The sequence below is a fragment of the Zalophus californianus genome, chromosome 17, assembly GCF_009762305.2.
Source record: "Zalophus californianus isolate mZalCal1 chromosome 17, mZalCal1.pri.v2, whole genome shotgun sequence".
Classification (NCBI taxonomy): domain Eukaryota; kingdom Metazoa; phylum Chordata; class Mammalia; order Carnivora; family Otariidae; genus Zalophus; species Zalophus californianus.
This window is the reverse complement of record NC_045611.1, coordinates 13,913,220-13,940,026: the sequence shown is the minus strand read 5'-3', so window position 1 is coordinate 13,940,026 and position 26,807 is coordinate 13,913,220. Positions and strand designations below refer to the sequence as shown.

Here is a 26,807-nt window from a genome sequence, read left to right as displayed (position 1 = left end):
ACATAATTGACTGTAGATGATTAGGTAGCATGATCAATCACAGAGATTAAGAGAGCACATTAATGAACTCTTTATTTGTGTATGAGGAGAAGGAGGAGTCTAGAAGGTGTGATTTACTAGTCAAGTTGTAATTCTGGGGCTCAGGTAGCATAAGTCCCAGCCTGAGCATTTCTTTCTGTACCATATTCTATTTTTTTGTTTTCTGTTTTTGTTTTTAAGATTTATTTATTTATTTGGGAGAAGGAAAGCATGAGCCAGGGGAAGGCCAGAGGGGGAGAGAGAATCCTCAAGCAAACTCCCTGCTGAGCATGGAGCACAGCGCAGGGCTCCATCCCAGGACCCTGAGATCATGACCTGAGCCGAAATCAAGAGCTGGATGTCAACTGACTGAGCCACCCAGGCTCCCCTCTACCATATTCTGTGCACACATTGTTTAAGACAGTTTTTTCCAAGGAGCATAAGCAAAACAAATGAAGCCAGGTACAAAAGGATCACATAGTATGTTTCCATTCATTTAAAGTTCAAAACCAGGCAAAATTCAGCCGTACTGTTTAGAGATGTGTGGCAGTATTGCTATCTGTCCGTCAAAATCTGTTCTTTCCTTCCATAATAATAGAGTTATAGTTGACGCATGACTGCCCAGGTACAGGTTATTTCCCAGCCTTTTTTGAGGTTAGGTTTGCACACATGTGACATAATTTTCTTCCCTGATATGGAGTGGAATTGTTGTACCACTTCTGCACCTAGTTCCTTTTTTTTTAGGATTTTATTTATTTATTTGTCAGAGAGAGAACAGGCAGAGGGAGAAGCAGCTCCCTGCTTAGGGATCGACGTGGGGCTCGATCCCTGGACCCTGGGATCATGACCTGAGCTGAAGGCAGACGCTTAACCGACTGAGCCACCCCAGTGTCCCTCTGCACCTGGTTAGTGCCCTTGTCTTCTTCCGTGGGCTCAGAGCAGTATTGGAAGTCATGTGTTGAAAATGGCAGAGCTGCCATCAGCCTGAGTTTCTTGATAGTGTTGACCTCTGGAAACCCACAGGGTCTATCTACCCTAACAGAAAATTAAATTTCTCTTGTGTTTGAGCCATATGTTCTTTATGTTGCAGTAGTTTAACCTGCTATCACTGATCTAGGATGCATACATAAGTGGCAAAAATATAAAGAAAGCAAGGGAATGATTATTATAATAAAAGTCAGGAGAGTGGCTGAATCTAGGGTGGAGGGACAAGGACATGATTCCTACAAATAGGATTTTTGAGTCAATACCTATATATATATTTTAAATTTTGACAAAATATTCCTAAATTGCCCAGGCGATACCGATGTATGCTTTCATCAACAGCATTTGAGAATGCTCATTTCCTTGTACCTTTGCCAACATCAGGTATTATTGTTAAAGTTAATCTTTGCCCCAGGGCACCTGGGTGGCTCAATTGGTGAAGCGTCTGCCTTCAGATCAGATCATGATCCCAGGGTCCTGGGATCCACCCTCACGCTGGGCTCTCTGTTCAGCGGGGAGCCGGCTTCTTCCTCTCCCTCTGCCTGCCGCTCCCCCTGCTTGTGCTCTCTCTCTCTCTCTCTCTGTCAAATAAATAAAATCTTAAAAAGTTCATCTTTGTCCCGATTTTCAAAAAATACTTTCATGTTAACTTGCATATTTTAAACTTTATTGTTAAACTGTAGGAGTAATATATTTAAAAACATTCCAGGGTGCCTGGGTTGCTCAGTTGGTTAAGTGTCTGACTCTTGGTTTCAGCTCAAGTCATGGGCTCATGGGTCCTGAGATGGAACCCCAAGTCACGCTCCGTGCTTAGCAGGGAGTCTGCTTGAGATTCTCTCCCTGTGCCCCTCCCCCAACATGCACGCACGCTCGCTCTCTCTCTCTCTCAAATCTTTAAAAAAAAAACAAAACCCAAAAAAAACTATTCCACCACCCTTATACAATTACATTTATGATTGTGCATGTCTTAGTCATACTTTATATGCATATTTCACATTTATAGTCATTGTGTCCATATATTTTTCCTTTGTAAAAACTAGTTTTAATTACACAAGTAAGATGTGGATACAGTCTCATTATCTATAGTATTTCAGTCTCTTACAATCACCTGCCAGGTCCATTCGCTGCTATCGACTTGGTGTATATCTATTCAGAATTTTCTAACTTATATTCATATCTAATATGTATTTGTAGAAATATATTTTGTTTATATAAATGGTATTATTTACTATGGTCTTCATGCTTTTTCACTCAACCATATGTTCTGGAGCCCTTTCCTTAGTTATCTTCTATGTGCATTCCCCAAAGTTGCATTATATTGAATATCATGTGTGTATTATAATTTATGTAACCATTTCGCTAGTGATAGACATTTACAGTATTTCCAGTTTTGACTATTGCAAACAGCATTATAGTAAAATTTCCTCTTTGTGCCCCTGTGTTTCCTCAGAGTAGATCTCTAAACATGAAATTAATGGGTTGTAGAATATTTGCATTTAAAATATTAATACTACTGCAGAATAAATATATATCCCATCAATATATTAAAATACCTCTTGGCCCACAATTTCATTTTTTTAATATTATTAGCATTTGAAATTTTTACTAATCTGATAAATAAAATGATAGTTTCCTTGTTTTTTTTTTAATTTTTTTTTTGTTATGTTAGTCACCATACATTACATCATTAGTTTTTGATGTAGTGTTCCATGATTCATTGTTTGTGCATAACACCCAGTGCTCCACGCAGGACGTGTCCTCTTTAATACGATGGTTTCCTTGTTTTAATTTTTGTTTCCCTGAGTACTAGTATGGTTGAATATTGCTTCATATTTTCATTGGATCTTTGGATTTCTTCTTCTTTGAATAACCCATTGATATTTCTGTGCATATTTTTGTCTTTTTTTCATATTGATCTAAAGGACTTATGTATATATTCTAAGTATACATCCTTTGCATACTATATTTGTAACAAAATTTTTTCTCAGCCTGTAACTTGTCCTTAAATTTTATTGTTTTTTATTGTGCAGAAGTTTTATTTAGTCAGATTTGATGAGTCTTTTCCTTTAATGCATTTATATTCCTTATCCTAGGTCATAAAGGTATTCTGTATTTTCAGTACTTCTATATTTTTAAAATATGCATAAGATAGGGATCTAACTTTACTTTTTCCCTATAGGTAGATAGCCTTCTGTCCCAACAACATTTACGGAATAGATCATCCTTTTCCTACTGATTTGAAATATCATCATTATTATTCTTAAGTTCTTATACATTGTTCTATTTTTGGACTCTATCCTGTTATATTGACCAGTTGACCAATTTGTCTCATGCTAATACCAAAATTATTTTAATTAATAAACTAGTATGACATATTTTGATAGCTGGTAGGAAGTACCTTATCACTGTTCTCTGAAAAATCAGGGAGACCTCTGGAATCAGAGAAGCCTTTGTGAAGAAGTAGTATTTGAGTTGGTCTCTAAAAATTGACAGAATTTCATTAGGCAGAAAGGAAAAGGAGGACATGGGATGGGAGATTAGACCCTTCAGTGTTTGTCCTGTGAATCACAGATAATTTGAGTCCAGATTGTTCTGGGCGTCGAGGGCAGTATCAAGAGTTTCGTCTTCATTTGGCAGATCACAGCAGGAAGTGAGAGGATCCAAGTGAGCCAGAGAAGGTGAATCTGGCACCAGTGTGGATAATAATTCAGATGTGAATCAATAGGGGTCTGGAGTGGAGAATGGGAAGGAATTATTCATATCAGAGACATTTTGAAGGGATAATCGGTAAGAGTTGATGGCTGATTGAAAAGGGGAGTTGAGGAAGAGAACCTGAGAGTTGAAGCTGACACCGAGGTTTTAAGCCAGGGTTACTTCAGGAGAATGTCAGGACTTGAGTTGGGAGAAGGAGCTGGTTCATGGGGTTGGTGATGACTTGGTTTTGGGAATGTTTCATTTTAAGTGGTAGTGAGATGTCTGACAGGTAGTTGGAAATGTGGAACTAGAGCTTAGGTCATACAGATCTGGGAGTAGGGTACATGGGGATGTTAAAGCTGTGGAAGTTGTTACGATACCTCGAAAAGAATTCTTGTATGTAGGGAAAGGAGGCTTAAGGCAGGCAGAATTTTCATTATAATAACTAACTTTGTTTTATACCCTTACTCTATGCCGACCGCTTTCTCAAGTGCTGAGCACCCTGTATACCTTGTCTCATGTAATCCTTACAACCCTCTAGATGGATGTTATTATTCCCGAGAGGCTGTAATATGCCCCAGTCAAAGAGCAGAGCCAGGAAGCAGATAAATCTGTCTGCTTCTAAATCTCATCCTTTTAACTTCTAACATACTCCACCATTTAGTTGCTGGAGAGAGAATTTAGAGAAGTATGAGGAATCCATAAAATGAGAACATCTAATCCAACTCCTTGGTCTTAAACTCAGGAAACTAAGGCCTGAAGATGTAAGAAGATTTGTTTGGGATCATGAAACCAGATGGTGGAATTACTTTAGCCACCACTGCTTTGCCAAGTTTTCTAGTGAAATACTTCAAATAGAAGTTTTTGTGTTGTATGAGAGCCTATTGCAAGTTTGAAATTTGTTGTGAGGTTTCCTATTTTGTTCTTTAAATGTAAGTAAATATTTAATTTTCACCTCCTTACATATCAGCCAATGTTTATTGGTTTAACTTTTTATTTGGAACTAACTTTAGATTTTCAGAGCAGTTGGAAGGATAGTACAGAGAGCTCCTGCACACCCTTCATGCTGTCATTTGAATTGTTCTGGTATAAATAATGCTTCCATTTTCTCTGGCTTCTCTCAAGACTTTGTCTTTAATTTTCAGCACTTTGATTATATAGTATCTGGGCTAGAATTTCATTGGGTTTATCCTGTTTGGGGTTCACTGAACTTCTTGAATTCATAAATTTATATCTTTCACTTGAGAGTTTTCCCCTATTTCTTCAAATCATTTTTCAACATTGTGCTGTTTCTTCTCTTCCTTTGGCTCTATCCCTTAGTTCAGTTTTCAGAATTTTTAGCCTGCTGCTTGGGGTCACATCCACATTTGTATACCTCAAGGGTGAGCCCAGGAGTTCATAGACAGCTCTAGAGAGGTCATTTTCCAGAGCTCCTTCCTCTTTGCGATTTCTTGGGGCTTTACTTAACCTGCCCTGTTGGCACTTCCCGCAAGGACATCCACACTGCAAGGCTCCCAGTGGGAGGGGGAGACCAAAAATTCAACAGGTTTTCACCCCGCTCTCTTGGGATTGCAGATCTTCCAATCAGAGAAGGAAGTCACATCCCTCAGAGTTTTAGGTGCCCGTGTCCCTACTCCTGGGGGCTAGAACTTAAAAAAATGAAGAAAAAAGGGGGAGGAATGAGGAATTTCTCCCACTCTCTCTGAGTGTTAGGAGACCCCTTTTCTACTCCTCAAGATCAAACTTGAGGGCTTTTCCTAGAGCTCTCTGTCCACACAGATCTTCTTGGGCTTTCTCAAGTCCTGGGCTGGGAGATGTCACAAGAGGAAACAGTGAGAAACTTGCCACGGCTTGGGTGGTATTTCAGATTGTGTTCTTCTTCCCTAATCTGCCTGCTGCTGTTTACTTTTCAGCATCCTTGTATAGCTGCTCCATGCATTCTGTCCAGGTCTTATAGGTGCATTTAGTGGCAGAGACAAGGTGGAGTGCACTTTCTCCATCTTACTCAGAACCAGAACCTTAATGGTGTGTTTTGATTACTTCATTTTAATATAGTCCAATTGAACAGTCTAAATTTACCTTTTCTAGAAGCTCTATTGTTATGTCTTTCAATTTATATTCACAGTCTGTATGATTCTTTTTGTCTGTCATTGTGAGCTCATGGGCTTGTGTATATTTGTTTTGACTCATTACAGCCGTTACTCTTTTTGTTGCTCAGTTTGTCCCATCTCAGCTAGTGGGAGCTCTTTACATTGGCTTCTGTCCTTCCATCTTGACCCCAGGAATTTTTGATAGCATTCTGGATTTTCCATTAAGTTCTGGCACAACAAGATGTACTAAGCTCCTCTTTTTGTCTGACTCAGACCAGGAATAGACTCTTTTTCTAAGGACTTCTGGTTCATTTTAATGAAAGATGATATTTAGAGATTTTATTCTGGGCAGTAGAGGAACTCATTGCTACAGGGATGCCCTTGATTGTTTTTTTAGCAACTTTTTTAAATTATAAAAACATTCCATTTTCTTTATAGAACATTTGGATGTATAAATATAAGGAAATTAAAATCATCCCTAATTTTCCACTTAGAACCTTGGCTTTTGAGATTGTAAAACTATTTTTTAGTTAGAACTGTTACACTTTCTGAATACTTAGTAGAACTTTCTCATTCTCATTTTTTTGTTTTTTGTTTTTTAAGTAGTCTCTACACCCAGCATGGAGCCCAATGTGGGGCTTGAACTCACGACCCTAAGATCAAGACTTGAGCTGAAATCAACAGTTGGACACTCAACCGACTGAGCCACCGAGGCGCCCCTAATTCTGTTTTGTTTGTTTGTTTGTTTGTTTGTTTTGGTATCACTTTAAGAAGATCAGAGACTGGATGTCTAGCAAACACTCCAAAATTAATAAAACAGCATGTTATTTCATATATAACTTATCCAAAGCACAGTTGAATATTCCCTTCTGAGAGTGGTGGTGGATAGATTTAGGAGTTTTCTCTGTAATAAAATACAAAGAAATAAGGCCAAGAAAGAAGAGACTCAGAGAATTGTATATCAATTGATATAACATCTGTTTCATGTAAACTTTTAAAAAGACTGTTAGGCAGTTTGAAAACATGATAACTATTACGAAGTCCCATTTTTACGTAATTTAGCCAACTTTGTAGTAGGCGATACTGTTAACCAGTGTGGGGAATATAGAAGCCATTGGCATGTTTGGAGAGAATAATGAGATTAAAAAAATAACAGTTTTATTGAGATATAATTCATATCCCATAACATTCACCCTTTAAAAGTGTACAATTCAGTGCTTTCTAGTATGTGCAGAGAGTTATGCAGCCATCACCACAGTCTAATTTTAGAATATTTTCATCACCATAAAAAAGACCCCATATCCATTAATATCATTCTCCATTCCACACTCCCACAGCACCTGGCAACCACAAATCTGCTTTCTGTCTTTATGGATTTGCCTATTCTGAACAATTCATGTAAGTGGGATCATATACACGTGGCTTTTTGTGGATGGCTTCTTATATGTGGCATAATGTTTTCAAGGCTCATCCAGGTTGTAGTAGGTATCAGTACTTCATTTCTTTTTATCTCCAAACAGTGTTCCATTGTATAGATAATGCCACCTTTTGCTTATGCATTCCTCATTTGATGGGCATTTTGGTTGTTTCTGCTTTTTGGCTATGATGAGTAATACTACTATGAACAAACATTTGTGTATAAGTTTTTGTGTGGACATGCGTTTTCATTTCTCTTGGAGATAGATGTAGGAGTGGAATTGCTGGATCATCTGGTGGGTCTATGTTTAAACTTTTGAGGAACTACCAGACTGTTTTCCAAAGTGACTGCACCATTTTATAGTCGCACCAGCAGTGTTTGTTTACGTCTTTGCCATTGCTTATTAGTGTTTGTCGTTTTCGATTATAGTCATCCTAGGGGATGTGAACTGGTATCTCATTGTGGTTTTGATTTGCATCTTGCTAGTAACTAATGAGATTGAGCATCTTTTCATGTGCTTGTTGGCCTTTTATATATCTTCTGTGAAATAATATCTATTCAAATTCTGTGCCCATTTTTTATTTTTTTATTTATTTAATTTAATTAATTAATTTATTTATTTTGCGAGAGAGAGAGAATGAGAGAGAGCATGAGAGGGAGGAGGGTCAGAGGGAGAAGCAGACTCCCCGCCGAGCAGGGAGCCCGATGCGGGACTTGATCCCGGGACTCCAGGATCATGACCTGAGCCGAAGGCAGTCGCCCAACCAACTGAACCACCCAGGTGCCCTCTGTGCCCATTTTTTAATTGTGCTATTTGTCTTTATTACTGAATTATAACAGTTCTTTATTCTGGATACAACTCTCATTATGTATATGATTTGCAAATATTCTCTATTTTGTGAGTCATCGTTTTACTTTCTTGATGGTATCTGTTGAAACACAACAAGTTTTTATTTTTGATGAAGTCCATTTTTCTATATTTTCTTTTTTGTCACTTTATTTTTTAAAAAGTTTTTATTTACTTGAGAGAGAGAACATGAGCAGGGGGTGGGGGGGTGGGCAGAGGGAGAAGCAGGGACTCCCACTGAGCAGGGAGTCCAATTCTGGATGCGATCCCAGGGCCCTGGGATCATGACCTGAGCCGAAGGCAGACGCTTCACCGACTGAGCCACCCAGGTGCCCCATGTCACTTTCACTTTTTGTCTTGATACCTAAGAAATCTTTGCCTAACTTAAGACCACAAAATTTATTCCAGTGTTTTCTTCTCAGAGTTTTATAGTTTTAGTGCTTACATTTAGGTCTGCAATCCATTTTGAATTAATTTTTGTATATGGTATGAGGTTAGGGATCTGACTTTATTCTTTTGCCTTTGGCTATCCAGCTGTTCAGCACCATTTGTTGACAAGACTATTCTTTCCCCAGTGAGTATCTTGGCACCCTGCTCAAAAATCAATTGTCCATAAAGGTAGGGGTTTATTTCTGAATTCTGTTCCATTGCTCTATGTCTATTCTTACATCAGTACTGTACTTTTTTTTTTTTTTTAAGTAATCTCTTCACCCAATGTGGGGCTCGAACTCATGACCACAAGATCAAGAATCAGATGCTGTACCAACTGAGCCAGCCAGATGCCCCAAGTACTTTATATGCCAACTCCAAGCTTTGTGCAGTGGCAGTATCATAGCCAGTGAGGTTTATCCGAGGTGCCATTATTGCTAATTGAAAACTATATGCCAACTCCATACTTTATAGTTAAGTTTTGAAATTGGGGAATTTCAGTTTTGTTCTTTTTAAGTTTGTTTTGTCTATTCTGAGTCTACTGTACTTTTCTATATGAATTTTAGGATCAGTTTGTCAGTTTTGCCGCAAAAGCAGCTGGAATTTTGTTAGGGAATACATTGCTGTAGATCAATTTAGGGAGTTTTGCCATCTTAACAATATTAAATCTTCTAACCCACGAACCCTGGATGTTGTCCATTTATTTAGGTCTGTAACTTCTTTCAACTATGTTTTGTAGTTTTCACTGTACTCTTTTCATTTTATTCTTTTTGATGCTATCTTAGATGCAGTAAGTTTCTTAATTTTATTTTGAATTGTTTATTCCTTATGCATGGAAATACAGTTGATTTTTTAAAAATTTTTCTATCTGGGGCGGCTGGGTGGCTCAGTTGGTTAAGCATCTGACTCTTGATTTCTGCTCAAGTCATGATCTCAGTGTCCTGGAATGAAGCCCTGCAATGGGCTCTGTGCTCAGCAGGGAGTCGGCTTGAGGATTTCTTTCCCTCTGCCCTTCCCTTCCCCCACTTGCGTGTTTTCTCTCGCTCTCTCTCTCAAATAAAAATAAGTCTTTATTTTTTTTTAAGAATTTATTTATTTGAAAGAGAGACAGAGACAAGAGCATGGGAGGGGGGAGGCAGAGGGAGAAGGAGAAGCAGACCCCCTGCTGAGCAGGGAGACTGATGCGGAGCTCCATCCCAGAACCCTGGGATCATGACCTGAGCTGAAGGCAGACGCTTAGCCAACTGAGCCACCCAGGCACCCACAAAATAAATAAATCTTAAATATAGTAAAAAAACAAACAAACCACAAACTTGTATCCTGCAACTTTGCTGAACTCATTTATTGGTTATAATTGTCTTTTTTGTGGCTCACTTAGGATTTTCTACATACAAGATCCTATAGTTTGCAAATAAAGATAGTTTCTTTCTAGTCTGATACTGGAAATTTGAGGTGGATGGGGACATCTCTTGGACATGTCTAGCAGACAATTAGATATATGAGATTAGAACCAAGGGAAGATTGGGGCAGGAGATAGAAATCTGAGGGCCATTATCATCAAAGAATAGGGCAGTTTGGTGGCTGGAAGCCAGATTGAAGAAAATTGAGTAAATAGGAGGTGAGGTAACAGGGAGATAGCTAATATAGAGGCACAAATGAGAACAAAAGAGCCTCAAAAGGGTAAACTTAAAATTTTTAAAAATATAGGGGTTTGTGGACCATCTGCATTTAAACTACCTGGAATAGTTGTTAAAAATACATTTCCCTGTGTTCCATCCCAGGCCCTGTGGATTAGACTCTGTGTGGGTGGGTGTCAGCGTCCCACATTTTAAACTGACTCTTAATTTTTGCTCAGATCATGATCTCAGTGTCCTGGGATGAAGCCCTGCTTCATCATAATAAGTCTTGGGCACACACAAGTCTCACATAATAAGTCTTGGGCATTCTCTTCAGCGAGTCACTGAACTAAAGAAATTCCACAGTTGAGACTGAGAGGGCATGGGAGAAAACACGAATGCTTTTGTAGCTTTGACAGGAACAATAAGGAGGGTGGAGTTGAAGAGCAAGAAGAGAGAAGAACCAAACTCCCTGAGAAAGGTGGAATTTGGAATATAGATGAAAGGATTGGCCTCAAATAGAAGGAGAGATGGCTCTCCCATAGAGCTAGTGTTCACATGCCAAGTTTTAAAGCTTTGAAGTGATCTAACCTGTTTCCTCAGATCATATATAGGAAACACATAGTTAAAAGGGCAACGCGATGCCCAGGTTCCATAATCAGTCCTGTAATAATATCAAATACGATGCAATTTTCTCTCTTCCCAGTTTCTTGCTGTTTGCACCGCCTCATACTAGTGCTACTCCTGTCATTTCTGGGTAGAGTTAGTCTGGTTTTCACTGTGCTTTGATCGAGAAGCTGTCTTCTGTCATAATGTGCTGTTTGTGCACTATATCTCAGCCTTAAAAAGATTCTAATGGGGAGGGAGGGTACAAAAAAAAGAAACTTGTATGCACATATGAGCTTCTGCCACCATGATTGGGATAGTTGATTGAAGTATCAGCCATAAGCTTTTCCTCACAAGGAACAGGAAAATGGAGTAATGTGTACAGAACTAGAGTGCTCCCATACTTATTAATTTCTTCCTTCTAGAATAGACTAATCACAATAGTGGCTGTCATTTATTCAGTACTTCTTTTGTTACCTAAAACTATGCTCAGTACTTTACATGAATTATCCAAATTTTTTCATAAGAAAACCCTAAAGATAAGTAGTATTAAGATCCAAACTGTATAAATGAGGAAAGTCAGCCTCAGTGATTATATTAAGTATTTCAAAGAAACAAAGTAAGTGGCAGAACTAGGATTCAAACTCAGGTGTGCATGTCTGGGCCCCAAGTCTATGATCTTAATGACTTACCAGATTGCCTTTCTCTGTGTAAATGGGAAATAGGACTGTGTTAGAAGAAGAATTGACAATGGCATCCAAAATAAAATCTTGCTCCCTGGCCCAAAATCCACAGTACTCCCATTGTATAACTAGAGTGATGAATAACATTTTAGAACTGAGATCTTATTTGGTGATACTTACATTGCTTGGTAACTTAAATCTATAAACAAGGTAGTTGAATGTTGACACACAATACTTTCTTTTTCCTTACAAGAGTCTCATATACTTGAATGGTGACTTCTGAAGTTCTGTTTTCTTTTAGAAAAACCATGCCAGATGGATCATCTGGATCGAATCCTTCTATCTGGCATCTATAATGTACGCAAGGGGAAGACCCAGCTGCATAAGTGGGCTGAACGCCTAGTTGTTCTCTGTGGCACCTGCCTCATCGTTTCCTCAGTGAAAGATTGTCAGACTGGAAAGATGCACATTTTGCCTCTGGTTGGGGGAAAGGTAAGACTCATAAAAATGAATTATTCTTCATTTGTTTGATCTTCTTAATTAAAATCCCTTTTACAGGAGTGCCTGGGTGTCTCAGTTGTTAAGCGTCTGCCTTCAGCTCAGGTCATGATCCCAGGGTCCTGGGATCGAGACCCGCTTCGGGCTCCCTGCTCAGCGGGAACCTGCTTCTCCCTCTCCCACTCCCCTTGCTTGTGTTCCCTCTCTCGCTGTGTGTGTGTCTCTCTCAAATAAATAAATAAATAAATCTTAAAAAAAAATAGATCACATTTACTTTTCAGCACTTTCCCCACATCTTTTTTAAAGAAGTCAATATGAGCATTATTAAAGATTGTATTACAAAGTTTGTTTTTTAGAGTTCTTAGGTTTAACGAGAAGAAACCTCAGGATAATTTTTTAAAGATTATTTATTTGAGAGAGAGAGAGTGTGCAAGCGGAGGCAGGGGCAGAGGGAGGGGGAGAAGAACAGCACACTCCCTGCTGAGCTTGGAACCCAACGCTGGGCTCAGTCTCACAATCTCATGATCTCATAACCTCAGGACCCATGAAATCATGACTTGAGCTGAAACTGGGTCATGCACTTAACTGACCAAACCACCCAAGCACCCCACCTTACTCAGACTAATTTAAGCATAAAACACGTTTATTTACATCACAGGTTCTCCGGGAGGCCTAAAGCCTGTCCATACCCCAAATTCTGCTGCAGCACCCATTTGTTGATGGTACCCTGGTCTCCACTGCTAGGCACCCATAACACCCGAGTAGACAGAGAATGCTGCCACTTGCAGCCTCCTGCCACATCCATCCCCAAAACAGATTCTTTCCAGTTTCTCCTTTTTCCCCATTTGACTAAAATTCAGAGTCGGGGGTGGTCACAAGCTCCTCTCCAGCAGCAAGGGGGTGGAGGCATACCATTTCTGGTCTGTGCTAGAAAATTCCCCATCCTAGGCAGGGAGTTCAGTTGCAAGTCTGTCAAACAGACTGACAAATGACTGGAAACAGATATGTTAATATTTATATGAAGCTATACATCATTTTGTTTATCTTCCATCTTGAATATCAGTAAAACAGTTGGAATTTTAGAGAACTTCCAGACAAAATGACTTAGTGAATTCATGCTTTGAGATGTCCAATCTGGTCCAGATGCACAGCAATATCGATAAAATAGATATATTTGAAAGGTAAATATATAAAAAGACATAGCTGGGCTATGGAATGTAGACTAGAAATATATGTGGTGAGCAGGTCTGAATCTGAGGGCCTGCTGGGTTCTGCGCCTGAAAGGTCGTGGCAGCCCAGGAGTTCAGCTCCTGTAAGTATTTGGGTTTAAAAGTCCTCTGCTCATGAGAAGAACCTGACCCAGGCTTATTCCTTGAAGCAGGAGATGAGGGGTACTCTGCTCCTGAAGGAAAGCTGGAAAGAAAAAAAAGCCGAACCAGCCCAAAACAGCTGTTAACCACTGACTGGAACCAAGTCTTGTTCTCGCTGTGGTCCTAAAAAGGTGGAAGGAACCAGTTATGTGGCCTGTGACGAGGAAGTGAACAAGTCCCCACTGAATGAATGTGCATACTCCAGTATCAACCAGGGGGCAGGAACCTACCACTTACTGATGTGAGACTTGGTTCTGATCTTGGAGGCTGAAGGACAGAATGAAGAAAATAGGTTAAAAGAAAATGATACCCCCTACCCCCCAAAAAAAGAAAAAGAGAAAAGAATGCAACACAGGAAAGGAAATTCAAAGGGAAGTTGTAAGAAATAAGAAACAATGATGAGTGCAGACATTGATAAATATGATGGTAAAGTTAATATTGATTGTAAAAAGTTTAAATTTTTTTAATATTTTAAATAGAAACTCTTAAAGCTCAAAATGATACTTAAGATGTAGTGGTATGTTCAATAAGTAACGTGTGATACAGTCTTGGAATTAGAGAATAGAAATACCAAATAACTTTTAACTGGATTAGGAAAAAACCCTAAGTGTGAATGTAAAAATTTTAAGGATAGCTACTAAAAGTAGAGCGGGAAAAGAAAATGTGAAACATTCTGTAACACTAAAAGAAGGCAGGAAAAGAGTGGAGAGAAAGGAACAAACTGATTGCATGGTAAATTATCACAAATTATAGTGACAGACACAGAAATATATCAGTAATCATAATTGTGATGTAAGTTGTCATTTAAAATCCCAGTACTTGCTGTTTTATTTTTTAAGATTTTATTTATTTATTAGAGCATGAGCAGGGGGAGGGGCAGGGAGAGAGGGACAAGCAGGCTCCCTGCTGAGCAGGGAGCTCAACGTGGGGCCTGATCCCAGGACCCTGGGGTTATGACCTGAGCTGAAAGCAGACACTTAACCGACTGAGCCACCCAGGCGCCGCCAGTACTTGCTGTTTATAAGAGACATACCCAACACTTAGAAGGTTTAATGTGAAATGGTGGGAAAATCGTGCTAGTCAAATAGGAACCAAAAGAAAATGGTGTGGTTATCTTAACATCATACAGAACATTTTTATGAAAGTTTATCTGCAGCAAGGGACTTGTCTCCAGAATATATTAAGAACTTTTACAACACAGTGAGAGAAAGACAGATAACCTAGTAAAAACTAGGCGGAGGAGTTGAGCAGATCCTTTACCAGTGAAGATCTACAGATGGCAAATAAGTACATAGGACGATTCTCACCATCATGAGTCATTAGGGAAATGCAAATCAATATCACAGACAGATTCTGCATACCACTAGGATGACTAAAATCAAAAGACTGCTGAGTACCAAATTTAGCAAAGATGAGGAGCAACTGGAATGCTTTCACATCATTGGTGGAAGTACAGTCATTTTGGAAAACAGTTTTTCATTTTTTTTTTAAGATTTTATTTAATTTGACAGAGAGAGATAGTGAGAGCAGGAACACAAGCAGGCGGAGTGGGAGAGGGAGAAGCAGGCTTCCTGCCGAGTAGGGAGCCCCACGTGGGGCTCAATCCCAGGACCCTGGGATCATGACCTGAGCCGAAGGCAGACGCTTAACAACTGAGCCACCCAGGCGCCCCAAGTTTTTCATTTCTTATAAACTGAAACATATGCATAACAGATGACCCAGCATTTCTCCTAGGTATTGGGAAATGAACATCTGTCTTTACAAAGACCTTATGTGAATTTTCATAGCAGCTTTATTCATAATTGTCAAAAACTAGAAACAACCCAAATGTTCATTGACTACTTGTGAATTAATAAACGTGGCAGGCACATTCCACACAATGGAATACTACTGAACAATAAAAAGGAATGAACTGCTGATATACACCAAAATAAGGATGAATCTTAAAAACATTTTTTTTTAATTTATTTATTTTAGAAGGAGAGAGAGCAAGCAAGTGTGCGAGCGAGTGAGCAAGCGTGGGGGTGGGGGAAGGGCAGAGGGAGAGGCAGAGAATCTCAGATTTACAAACCTTTCTCAGTATTTGACATTGTAAGAGTATATTTTTCTGTGTCAAATACCCCATAGTAAAATATTAAGTTGATTCTAAAACATGGCGCCAGGGTGGCTCATTCGGTTAAGCGTCTGCCTTCAGTTCAGGTCTTGATCCCAGGGTCCTGCTCCCCTGCTCAGCAGGGAACCTACTTTTCCCTCTCCCTCTGCTGCTCCCCCTGCTTGTGTGCTCTCTCTCTGTAAAATAAGTAAAATCTTTAAAAAAAGATTATTCTGAAACAATCAATATCTGTTCTTCATTTCAATAAGATCCTTTATTTTGACTCATTTGTGTGATTTATTACTAATAAAAAATGATCCTGTTTTGAGATCACAATTGAATGTTATGAATATTATTTAATTTTATTGGGATTTTTTTTTTCTTTAAAGATTTTATTTCTTTGAGAGGGGGAGGGGGAGCGTGTGCACGCATGAGCGGGGTAAGAGGCAGAGGGTGAGGGAGAAGGACAAGCAGACTCCCTACTCAGTACAAAGCCCAATATAGGGCTCCATCCCAGGACCCTGAGATCATTACCTGAGCTGAAGGCAGACGCTTGACTGACAGAGCCACCCAGGTGCCCCTTATTGGGATCTTTTTAATATGATTCTTTTTTGCTTAAAGTATTTTGTGTTTTTGCCATTTGATTCAATCTTTACTTGGCACCAGAAATCTAATGACTTACGAGTATAATTTGGAAGTTTCCGGCTGACTCACCAAGATTCAATAGTTATGACATATCAAAGTGAGATGTCAGACAAAGATGTAAGTGGTTCTGTAACTATAAAGACTTCATCTTTATCAAAGCTATGTGAATTGGGTTGTTGGATTTTGGGGGAGAATTGTTTTGACTAGAACTGCTATTGTGCTGTGAATCCCTACAGCCACCCCAACTGGGAATGGCTTCTGCCTTTTTCCTCAAGCCTAGTGAAAGAGGTTTCCACAGGATTCAAGAGAGCTTGATATGGGTCCCTTGCAGTAAGGGGGGCATAGTGGATTGGTGTCCTGCCTTCTGACCAAGAAGTCTTGAGGACAGAGATGAGTCTGTAACCAAAGCATCCAGGTAGCCTGAGAGCCTAGCTCATGCATTGGGATCATTGTGTGTTCCTTGGGTTTGTTAGTTTGTGATCCAGATGGGTTGAGAGAGGAAAAACCAGTGGGTAGATTGATGGATGAGTGGGTGGATTCTCTTAGAACTTGTCTAGCAGGGCCATCTTGAGGGGCAAATAGGCTTCCCTGAGGACAGGCTGTCAGTGGACCACCGGATTCCTTCATGTCTGAGGAGGGAGTAGTCCAGTGCTGGAAGAGCATACATTAGCCAGGTCAAGGGATCTGTAAGTGAGAAGCCATCATTATTTGGGGTGGAGTGGGGGGTAACCAAAAGAACCCTTGAAAGGACCCATTGAGGAAAAGCATCTCTTTAAAATCTGCTAGTCCCAGAGACTATGAAGTCACATTAGGACTCTGCTTGTCTAGTAAGAACCTTTGGACTTTTAGGTTTCCTGTCCTTCCTCCCTTTCTACTTCAGCCCTGGAGGGGGTCAAAAATGGCATCTAGCCCAGCGCTTAGTAGGAAAGGAGAGGAGTCCAAAAACCAGGCCAGGGCACCCTTTGCAGGCAGGCAGCTACCTCCATTGTGCCCCAGTGTAGGTGGGAAGGATTGGAACTGTAGAGTGGAGACTTTGGCTCTAATCACGTGGGTCTAGAGACTCCTGTTCTGAAACACAGCATGCAGCCTTGCATTGAAGCGACTTGTACTTGGCTGTTGCTATGCATGGAACGCTCCTCGCCCAGGAGGTTTCCACGCCTGGACCCCCTTAGGGTCTTTGCTCACATGTTACCTCAGTGAGTCCTTTTCTGACTGCCCTTTCATAATTCAGATCACCCACCCTATTCGCCAAGCTTTTTCCCTGTTTTATCTTTCTTGATATTATTCATTATTTATTATATCATGTCACCGTTTTGGTGTTAGAGTGTTTGTCCCTTCTCAAATACAAATTCCGCGGAGGGTGGGGCTTTTTTGTTTTCCCCCTGCTTGTCCCCAGCACGCAGAACAGTGGAATGTATTCATGCAACAAATGTTTAATTATCAAATTGAGCCTGTGTCGTGACCTACAGAGGAATTAATAAATAGATTTACTTATGAGTATGCCCCGAGTCCTATTCCTTCAACATACTTCCAACAAAGTATTCCTTTTGCTTTTTCTAAACAGCTTTGTTGAGATATTTATATACTATAATTCGACTCTTTAAAGTGTACAATTTAGTGGCTTTTGGTATATTCACAGAGTTTTGTGACCATCACCACAATCAATTTTAGAATACTTCCATGACCCTGAAGAGGAACGCTGCACTCCTTAGTCATCATCTCTCCCATTTCTTCCGCAGCCCTGGGAACCTACTCATCTACTTTCTCTCTGCCCACATTTGCTGACTCTGGACATTTCATACAAATGGAATCATATCGTATACGGTTCTTGGTGACTGTCTTTCACTTCACATAATCTTTCCAAGGCTCATATGTGTTGTAGTGTGCATCAGTATCTTCTGTTGATGGCTAAATAATATTCTATTGTTTGAATATACCATATTTTGTTTATATATTTACCTGTTGATGGATGGACTTTTGGGTTGTTTCCCCTTTGGGGCTATTAGGAATAATGCTCTAATTCACGTACAAGTTTTTTGGATGTATGTTTTCTTGAGTTTGTATCTAGGAGTGGAATTGCTGGGTCACATGGTGACTCTACATTTAACCTTTTGAGGAATTGCCAGACTGTTTTCCAAAGTGGCCGTGCCATTTTATGTTCCCACTGCAGCATATGAGGGATCCAGTTTCTCCACATAACTTGCTAATACTTGTTATCCAACATTTGTTTTCTGTTTTTAATTTTAGTCATCCTAGCAGATGTGACGTGGTATCTTTCAGTTTTGATTTGTATGTATCTAATAACTAACGATTTTGAACATCATTTCATGTCATGACTGCCATTTTTCAATCTTCTTTGGAGAAATGTCTATTCAGATATTTTGCCTATTTTATTTTATTTTTGAAGATTTTATTTATTTATTTGACAGAGGGAACACAAGCAGAGGGAGTGGGAGAGGGAGAAGCAGGCTTCCTGCAGAGCAGGGAGCCCGATGCTGGGCTCGATCCCAGGACCCTGGGATCATGACCTGAGCTGAAGGCAGACATTTAACGACTGAGCCACCCAGGCGCCCCTTTCTTTTGCCTATTTTAGAAAATTGAGTTGTCTCGTTATTGTCCTTTGCTCTCTGACAAGGATCTTTTTTCTTGATTCTGGTTTTCTCCCCTCTTCCTCTTCAGGTAGAAGAAGTGAAGCGACGGCAGCACTCCCTTGCATTCAGCTCAGCCGGAGCCCAAGCTCAGACCTATCATGTCAGCTTTGAGACGTTGGCTGAGTGCCAGAGATGGCAGCGACAAGCATCCAAGGTGATTAGCTGTCGAACGTCCTGATGTGGGGATAAGACTGTAAAAGCCCAGGAGAGATGTAGTGTGAGACTGAACTCGCTCCCAAGAGAGTGAATTATAATTTTTATGCATCTTACTTTAGGCCCCTCTAAGTATATAATGCATGAAATAATGGAATTCCAGCAGGTCCTTAACTTATCATTTATATTTGTGTAATACAGAAAGCTTTCAAAAGTGTTTGCAGGTGCATTTACCTTTATACCATCTCTGTGAGAAGACTATGGCCTTAAAGGAATTAAGACACAATGAGCTTCACATGACTTTCCCTCAACCACTGTAGTCAGTGAGAGATGGTGCCGTTCCCTAATTCCTAGCCTAGTGCTTCTTGGTCTTGTATATATTTAGCACGGCTGTGATGAACCACTTTAAATTTGAACTTATTATGGAATGTGACCTGTGTTCCTGTATGCTGAGGATAATTAGCTTTTCAGCATAATTTCTGCTTTTTTAGTCTTTAAAGATGAAGTGCTCTAAAAGTGGCAGTTTCTGAATTCTCTTGTTCTTCTAGCTATCTGCAGAATTTTAGCACATTTTTCTTTGCGGAGCTAAACAGTTGCATAAATGATTGTTTTGGTATAATGAGATGCCATAAAACATGACTGACTTTTCCGTGGCATTTAGTTTGGTTTTTAGACCAATTTTCACAACCTTTCTTTTATTAGCAATACTATTATAGAAATATAAACTTGTTTTGGTTTTATTGAATTTTCTGTACATACATTGTAGTGGTAATAAAATCTCTTCTGAATAAAACTAGTTTCAGTTTTAAGTAGCTATTCCATTCTTTTGACCTTATAAAGAGAAGTTAATATTTTTTGAGCACCTTGTGCATACTAAGGAGTGTGCTGTGTGCTGGGGTATTTAATTTTATCCTCACAACAGATGAAGCAACTGCACTGGTAAGTAGCAGAGCCCATGTAGATACAAAAGGCCATGGCTTTCAATATCACACTGCCTGCCAGAGTTTTTATGGTTATTTTGAGTCATCTCAACTTCTTGCATGAAATGTTAACTTTCCATCTTTATGATTTGAATTTTTTTACTTTTAACTTATAGATAACTTTAAAACTTACACTGTTGCATGTTTCAAGCAGCTTATGGTTTTAGGAAAAAGCAAAAACGAACTAGTTTTTATAAGTGAATAATTGGATCTCATTACCTTTTTCTCCTTTGCATTTTTAAAGTTAGCGCCTTTTTATGTAAATGTCATTCCTTCCTCTGCTGGGTGAGAGACATTTGGTGCTAGCTCAGATGGCTCTTCTCCTTGACCCCATTCAGGTGGTGTCCCAGCGAATCAGCACTGTTGACCTGTCCTGTTACAGCCTTGAGGAGGTTCCTGAGCATCTCTTCTACAGTCAAGATATCACCTACCTCAATTTGCGACACAACTTCATGCAATTGGAAAGACCTGGGGGCCTTGACACTCTTTACAGGTATGTGGGGAATGGATTTCCCTACTGACTTACTCAAACCAAATCGTGATCACCATCTTAGTCTTACGTACCTGGAAGTGAGCATGCTTACCATTGTATATATATTTGAAAATTTCCCCTCCATTTCCCCTCCCCAAAATTTCCCCTTCCAAGAGGAAGTAAAATTTTTTATTCATAGTTTTCTTACCCCCCTTTTCTCCTCCATGAAACAGAAGATAGATGCAAATGTTCTATTATGGAGGCAACGTTGAGCTGCCATTGATCTGGATAATCTTGTTATATAAGTCACTGACAGTGATGTATGATCTGAAGCCAGGGTAAATTGGGAGATTGAGTATATGGCAAGTTTTTGAATCATAAGTGTCAAACTTAAATAGCTTAAAGGAAATAGGCCTAATTTCAAGAATTCCACTCCCAGGTTGGGGCTTTTATCTTTCCTGTGTACTTGCTAATGCTAGCTTCTAAGCTGTTTGACAGCTGTGAAACCTCTCTCTTCTGATAAAGGAGGCATTTCACTCCTAAGGGACTATGGCCCATATATTTTTCCAATTTCCTTGTTAGAATATATTCCCCCTTCCAATCCTCCACACTGTAAAAGTGGATGGAGGGCGCCTGGGTGGCTCAGTTGGTTAAGCGACTGCCTTCGGCTCAGGTCATGATCCTGGAGTCCCAGGATCGAGTCCCGCATCGGACTCACTGCTCAGCGGGGAGTCTGCTTCTCCCTCTGACCTTCCGCCCTCTCATGTACTCTCTCTCTCTCATTCTCTCTCTCAAATAAATAAATAAAATCTTTAAAAAAAAAAAAGTGGATGGAAGTGAATAAGTATTTAGTATAAGTTATTGTGTGGGCTTCTTGTGAGCAGGGGAGAAATTGGAAATTAAAGCATTCAAATTAAGTGGTGATTAAAAAGATAATACACATTGTGGGGCACCTGTGTGCCTCGGTCGGTTAAGTGTCTGACTTCAGGTCAGGTCATGATCTCAGCGTCCTGGGATTGAGTCCTGTGTTGGGTTCCGAGCTCAGTGGGGAGTCTGCTTGTTCCTTTCCTTCTTCCTCTGCCCCTCCCCCACTCTTGCTTTCTCTTGCTTGCTCTCAATAAATGAATAAAATTTTTTAAAAAAGATATACATTGAAATTACATATTTTACTTAATAACTAATATTTATAAAATAATTTTGAGAAAGCACTGTGATTTTTGTCCCATATGATGTGTTTTACAAAGCTTTTTAGGTATATGCAAGCCTCCATCTAGTAATGAGATAATAATTTTAATTATATTAGTATGTAAAAACAACAGAAGCTATAATTTTAAGGAAGTGGGTTTCTAGCATTTTCTTCTCAGTCACTATGAAAATAGGGTTCATGTAGTTTGAGGGCTGGATTAGGAATTCTGAAGTCAAGACACCAAGCCAAAGGAACAATCAGTAGTCAAGGTCAGGACAATTGGAAATCACAAGTTGAAAATTTGAAAGAGGAGCATTAGAGTGAGGTACCAGTGACTCCAGTGTAGAAGCAGATGATACAGATCATCATCGTGGAGAGCACCACCTCAGCCTTACCCTCTTGCACTAGTATAATCATTAGTATAATACTCCTAAGTAGAATTACCAGCGTGATTCCTATGGATCCAGTGTATGATGGCACTGTCTCTGCGTAAGACAGGATAGATACTTTTACTTCTAGGAACAAAACAGAAGCACTAAAAATTACTCTTTCATGTTCTCTATTAGATTGTATTGCAGTAAAACACCATATCACATACATAGTTGTAAGTTCTAAGTGCCCCATTCATTTCAGGTGACATTTGAGCCGATATAATTTCAATATATAAAAAGAAGTTGCTTATAATGGGATTTGATGTGCATTTTTGTTAGCTCTTCTTGTGTTCATGAGTTGATGAATTGTTACAAGGTTTTTTATATTGCATATAGAAATTTGATGAAGGAAGAGATTTCAAGCATTATCAGTATGACTAGATATAAAATACTTACACCAGCATGAGCTTTTTAAGATTTTGCACCTTTTTAAGGAGAAGAGAGAATAACTCCCATTGCCCTAGACCTGATTTCCTTGTCGGTATAGAGCTGGGGTTAGGCATCTCAGTGTTCTGTGCTGTGCACGATGGTTGGCATGTAGTGAGTACTCAGTAAATATTTGTGGAACAACTTCTACAGTGGACATTTAAAACAAATGACTTTTTCATTCAGTACTGTAATTTTTATGTTTGCTTTTTAGATTTTCTCAGCTGAAGGGCCTGAACTTGTCCCATAATAAACTTGGGTTGTTTCCTGTATTGTTATGTGAGATTTCTACCCTGACTGAGCTCAACCTCTCCTGTAACGGATTTCATGACCTGCCGAGTCAGGTTGGCAGTCTACTAAAGTAAGTATCTGACTTTTGCTAGTCTCATTTTTTATTTGCAGTATAAGGAGCTTGTCTGGCATTTGGAATGAACGTAGTCGCATGAGCTCTGGCAGTGAAGTAAGTCATGTAATTATGAGGATTCTAGACAGCAGCTGTGACTTGCTTGCAGGGGCGACTAGTTAGCCCCCCAGTTTCAACAGCAGAAACTCTGACGATTTTTGATGTTGGACCATCCATGGCAGTTATGTATGTCATTGAGTCTCTATAGATAGGATATTTTATCATTATTGGATTCATAATAAATTAGTGATGTAAGTCAGAATCTATCCCTCTGGTTCTACCCATTCCAGTTAAAACCTTTCATAAAGTCTTGTTTTCTTACTACAGTCTTCAAACCCTCTGTCTTGATGGCAACTTTCTGACGACTTTACCGGAAGAATTGGGAAATCTGCAACAGCTTTCTTCCCTGGGAATTTCCTTTAATAACTTTAGTCAAATTCCTGAGGTTTATGAGAAACTCACTATGTTAGATAAAGTGATGATGGCAGGAAATCGCCTGGAAGTCCTAAACCTTGGGGTGCTGAACAGGATGAGCCATATCAAACACGTGGATTTAAGGTGAGGCCATTCTTCACTGTGTCCTCCTTTAGATGGACCTCTGATGGTTTTTGTGTTTTCCCCTTATAAAAACTTCTCTAAAACATTAGGATTTTAGAACAGTGTATATTTTCCAAACTATTGTAAAGCTTCATTTTTCACCCAGTAGCAGAGAGATTATGAGTGAGGTAGGTGTACCACATGATAGAGACTTTTCACATTACCTTTGACAAAGGTTGTTCTGACTTACCCTCCCAGCAACCTTTTATAGAAATCCCATTTCTTCACGTCCTTGTCAGTGTTGGATTTTAGCAGTCTTTTTCCTTATTGTCCTTGTAGTAGGAGAAAATAGTACTTCATTGTTTTAATCAGCATTTATTTATAAGTGAGGTTGAGCATCTTTTTAATATGCTAATTGGTGAGTTTGTATTTTTCCTTACACTTGACCATTTTTCTATTGAATCATTGGGTTTCTTCTTGATATCCGTTGTATTACAATTAAAATGTTAAAGGTTTTCCTGTGAAGTTTTTGTAGGTTTTATTTTCTAGTTACAATCTTTTCCTAAAGGGAACTGGTAAAAGACACATACACATAAAAGACAAATATGCATAGTGTAAATGTTCTATCATTTATACTAAGCCATTGATGTTCCTTGTAAAGAAATAGTAACGACCTGCCAAGTCAGGTTGGCAGTCTGCTAAAGTAAGTATCTGACTTTTGCTAGACTCATTTTTTCCTTGCAGCATAAGGAGCTTGTGTGGCATTTGGAATGAAGGTGGTCAGAAAAATTTATTGAAATACAGAGGAGTGAGAACATGCCTGTGTGTTCTCTACAAGTGTAGAAAAGAACTAAGAAGCCATTTTCTGTCATTAGCCCTTGAACTGTTCCATATAGATACAGATTATTTTCCTCTTCATTAATTAATGTAATGTGAATCTTAGCACAAGAAAGAGTAGGCAGAGCCCGGGGAGAAAGTATGGCTGCTTCCTCTTGTTCTCTACATGGTATACCATGTAGACTGCTTTGCTGCTCACCCGAAAGGTTATGTTCATCTTCTTGTTCATTTGGCCTGCTTCTTCATCCCTGCCTAACTTTATTAAGTATTTGGATGTAAATTTTTTAACAGTTTGCAGGCATGGTCCCTTTTCCCTTTCTCTTTATTTAATTTGTATATGTATTTGCAAGTCTGGATTGTCTAAGTTTATAAACAGAGAACTCAAGGTACAGCTGTCTGTGATTATTTACTTAATACCTTGCAAAATGAAGCAAGTAGTAAACTTTTTGAGTTGTTTAGGAAAGAGAAAGGGATCATACCTCTCTTATTTTTCTTTTGGTAAGCATATTTGGTAGAATTTATTTCTAATGATTTTCTTATTTCTGAATATTTAAGGATGAACCATTTGAAAACCGTGGTTACTGAAAATCTGGAGGGAAATAAGTACATCACCCACATGGATTTGCGGGACAATCAACTGGCTGACTTAGATCTTAGCTCCTTATGTAGCTTGGAGCAGCTTCACTGTGAACGGAACCAGCTGAGAGAGCTGACACTCAGTGGCTTCTCCCTGCGAACTCTCTATGCCAGTTCCAACAGTGAGTTCTCCATCCAGCCTCCTGTTTTCTCTCTTGTAGCTCTTGTCTGAGCTTTCAAAGAACAGTGGCATCTGTGGTGTTGCTCAGCCACTCTGCAAAGTGTAGTTTGAGATTTATTGAGACCAGCTTTATTTTTTAAGTTTGCTGTCAACACTTAAGTGGTTGAGATATGCATAAAAAGGCATTTCAGGATACTTGGAGATTCACTAAGTGAGTATAATAAGAGGCATTTTGCAAAATAACGAGGGATAGGGGGGTGCGCAAACATGTTCAAAATAGAGTATCAATAATAGCCTAAAATAAGCGTGACAAACTACAGGCCAGGGACTAGATCTGGCCCACCACCTGTTTCTATGTGGCCCATGAGGAATGGGTTTTTACATTTTTTAATGGCAGGGTTAAAAAAAATAAAATAAATTTGACTTGGGAAAGTTCTATGAAATTCAAATATCAGTGAATAGAGTTTGATTAGAGCATGCCCACAGTCATTTGTTTACAGGTTACTGGTCTTACAAGACAGTGGCAGAATGAAATAGCTGTGAGAGAGACTGGGGGAGGGGGGGCTGCAAAGCCTGAAATATTTACCACAGGCTTAGCCCTTGACAGAAAAAGTTTTGCCCATCTCTAGTCTAAAACTTTGTGCTGCCTCAGTTCTAGAACAAGAAGCCACTCATTTCAATAGTGATTTGCTCCATGAATATTTTTCAGTAGAAAAGGCCCCATATTTGTTGGAGCGTTCTTTACCAAGGAAATTACAATTTTTCTGTGTTTAAGGATGGGGAAAGATGTTCAGTATCACTAAGTGTCAGAGAATGCAAATTTTGATAATGCCATTGTATACTCACCAAATTAAAAAAAAAATACTAAGTGCTATTGAAGATGTGAAGAAGCAGCTCTCACACTTGGTCAGTGAGAGCGTCAGTTGGTAAAGCCACTTTGGGGAGCAATTAGACAGTGTTAAGAGAAGTCAAAGATGCGTGTAGCCCATATTCTGCCAGTTCCTGCACTTGAGATATCTCCCAGAGACACTCACATGAGCATAAGGTGCTGTGTACAGGAAGGTTCATCACAGCGTTGTTCCTTATGGTGAAAAAAAAAATAAGAAAAAAATACAACTGTTGATAGGAAGATGTGTAAACAGTGACATATTTATACAATAGAATATTGCACAGCAATGGAAATTGAATGCCCTAAAGCTCTGTGTATTAATCTGGGTAAATCTTATAAACATTTTTTGAGGGGAAAAAAGTGCATAATTATATGTACACCAAGATCGTTGTATCAGATTTTCAAACACACAGAAATGTTTCCTTAGCTGTATGTATGCCATAACAGCATAAAAGAACCCATGGGAAGGATAAAAGTCATATTCAGAATGATGTGTACCTCTTGGTATATGCAGTGTTTTAATTCTTAAAAAAGTCTGAAACATATAAGGCAGAATGTGAAGATTTGTTAAAAGCTGGTTGATGGATGGACGAGTGTTCATTATTTTATTCTCTTTTCTGTGACTCTAAAATACATTATTAGGATAAAAGATAAGGACTTCTCTTTTCATTGCCTTTTATTATGCTAGAGAAGTTTCAAATTGTAGCTTAGATTAATTGCTTAGGTCAAAATAGTGTCAAAGCTGATGAGTAGGTCTTCTTGTGCTGTTTATGTAGATACCGTTGTGAGATGGTAGTCGGTCTTTTTGTCATATAAATATTTGCTATCAGGCCCATTCTCTATTCTAAATGTATCTAAAGAATCTGAATGAGTGGCCCTGCTAGAAAAGGCCTCATTGACATACACACTGTCTTAGGGGACTGAGATTCTCTCACAGAGCCCTACTAAACGGGCTTGCTTGAAGTTAGCCACTCTGTTGACGGAAGGAATCCTTAAGTTCTACAACCTGGAAGAATTCACACCAAAACTTGCAGTTCTGATGCCTCAAAAGTAAAGAACTCAGCTTCGCAAAAGAGGTTATCCAAGTGATCAGTTA

The 26,807-nt window shown here is 39.2% G+C and overlaps 1 protein-coding gene and 1 pseudogene across 1 annotated transcript in view; both read left to right on the top strand.

Annotated features, from left to right (window-relative positions):
- Window positions 1–26,807, top strand: part of PHLPP2 (PH domain and leucine rich repeat protein phosphatase 2) — a 76,559-nt gene that overhangs the window by 25,295 nt on the left and 24,457 nt on the right. Inside the window, exons 4-9 of the mRNA XM_027618581.2 lie at window positions 11,686–11,876; window positions 18,669–18,794; window positions 20,112–20,266; window positions 22,503–22,649; window positions 23,019–23,249; window positions 24,621–24,823. Coding sequence (XP_027474382.2) covers window positions 11,686–11,876; window positions 18,669–18,794; window positions 20,112–20,266; window positions 22,503–22,649; window positions 23,019–23,249; window positions 24,621–24,823 — 1,053 coding nt within the window. The remainder of the gene's footprint in view (window positions 1–11,685; window positions 11,877–18,668; window positions 18,795–20,111; window positions 20,267–22,502; window positions 22,650–23,018; window positions 23,250–24,620; window positions 24,824–26,807) is intronic.
- LOC113936801 lies at window positions 8,860–8,979 on the top strand (annotated as a pseudogene).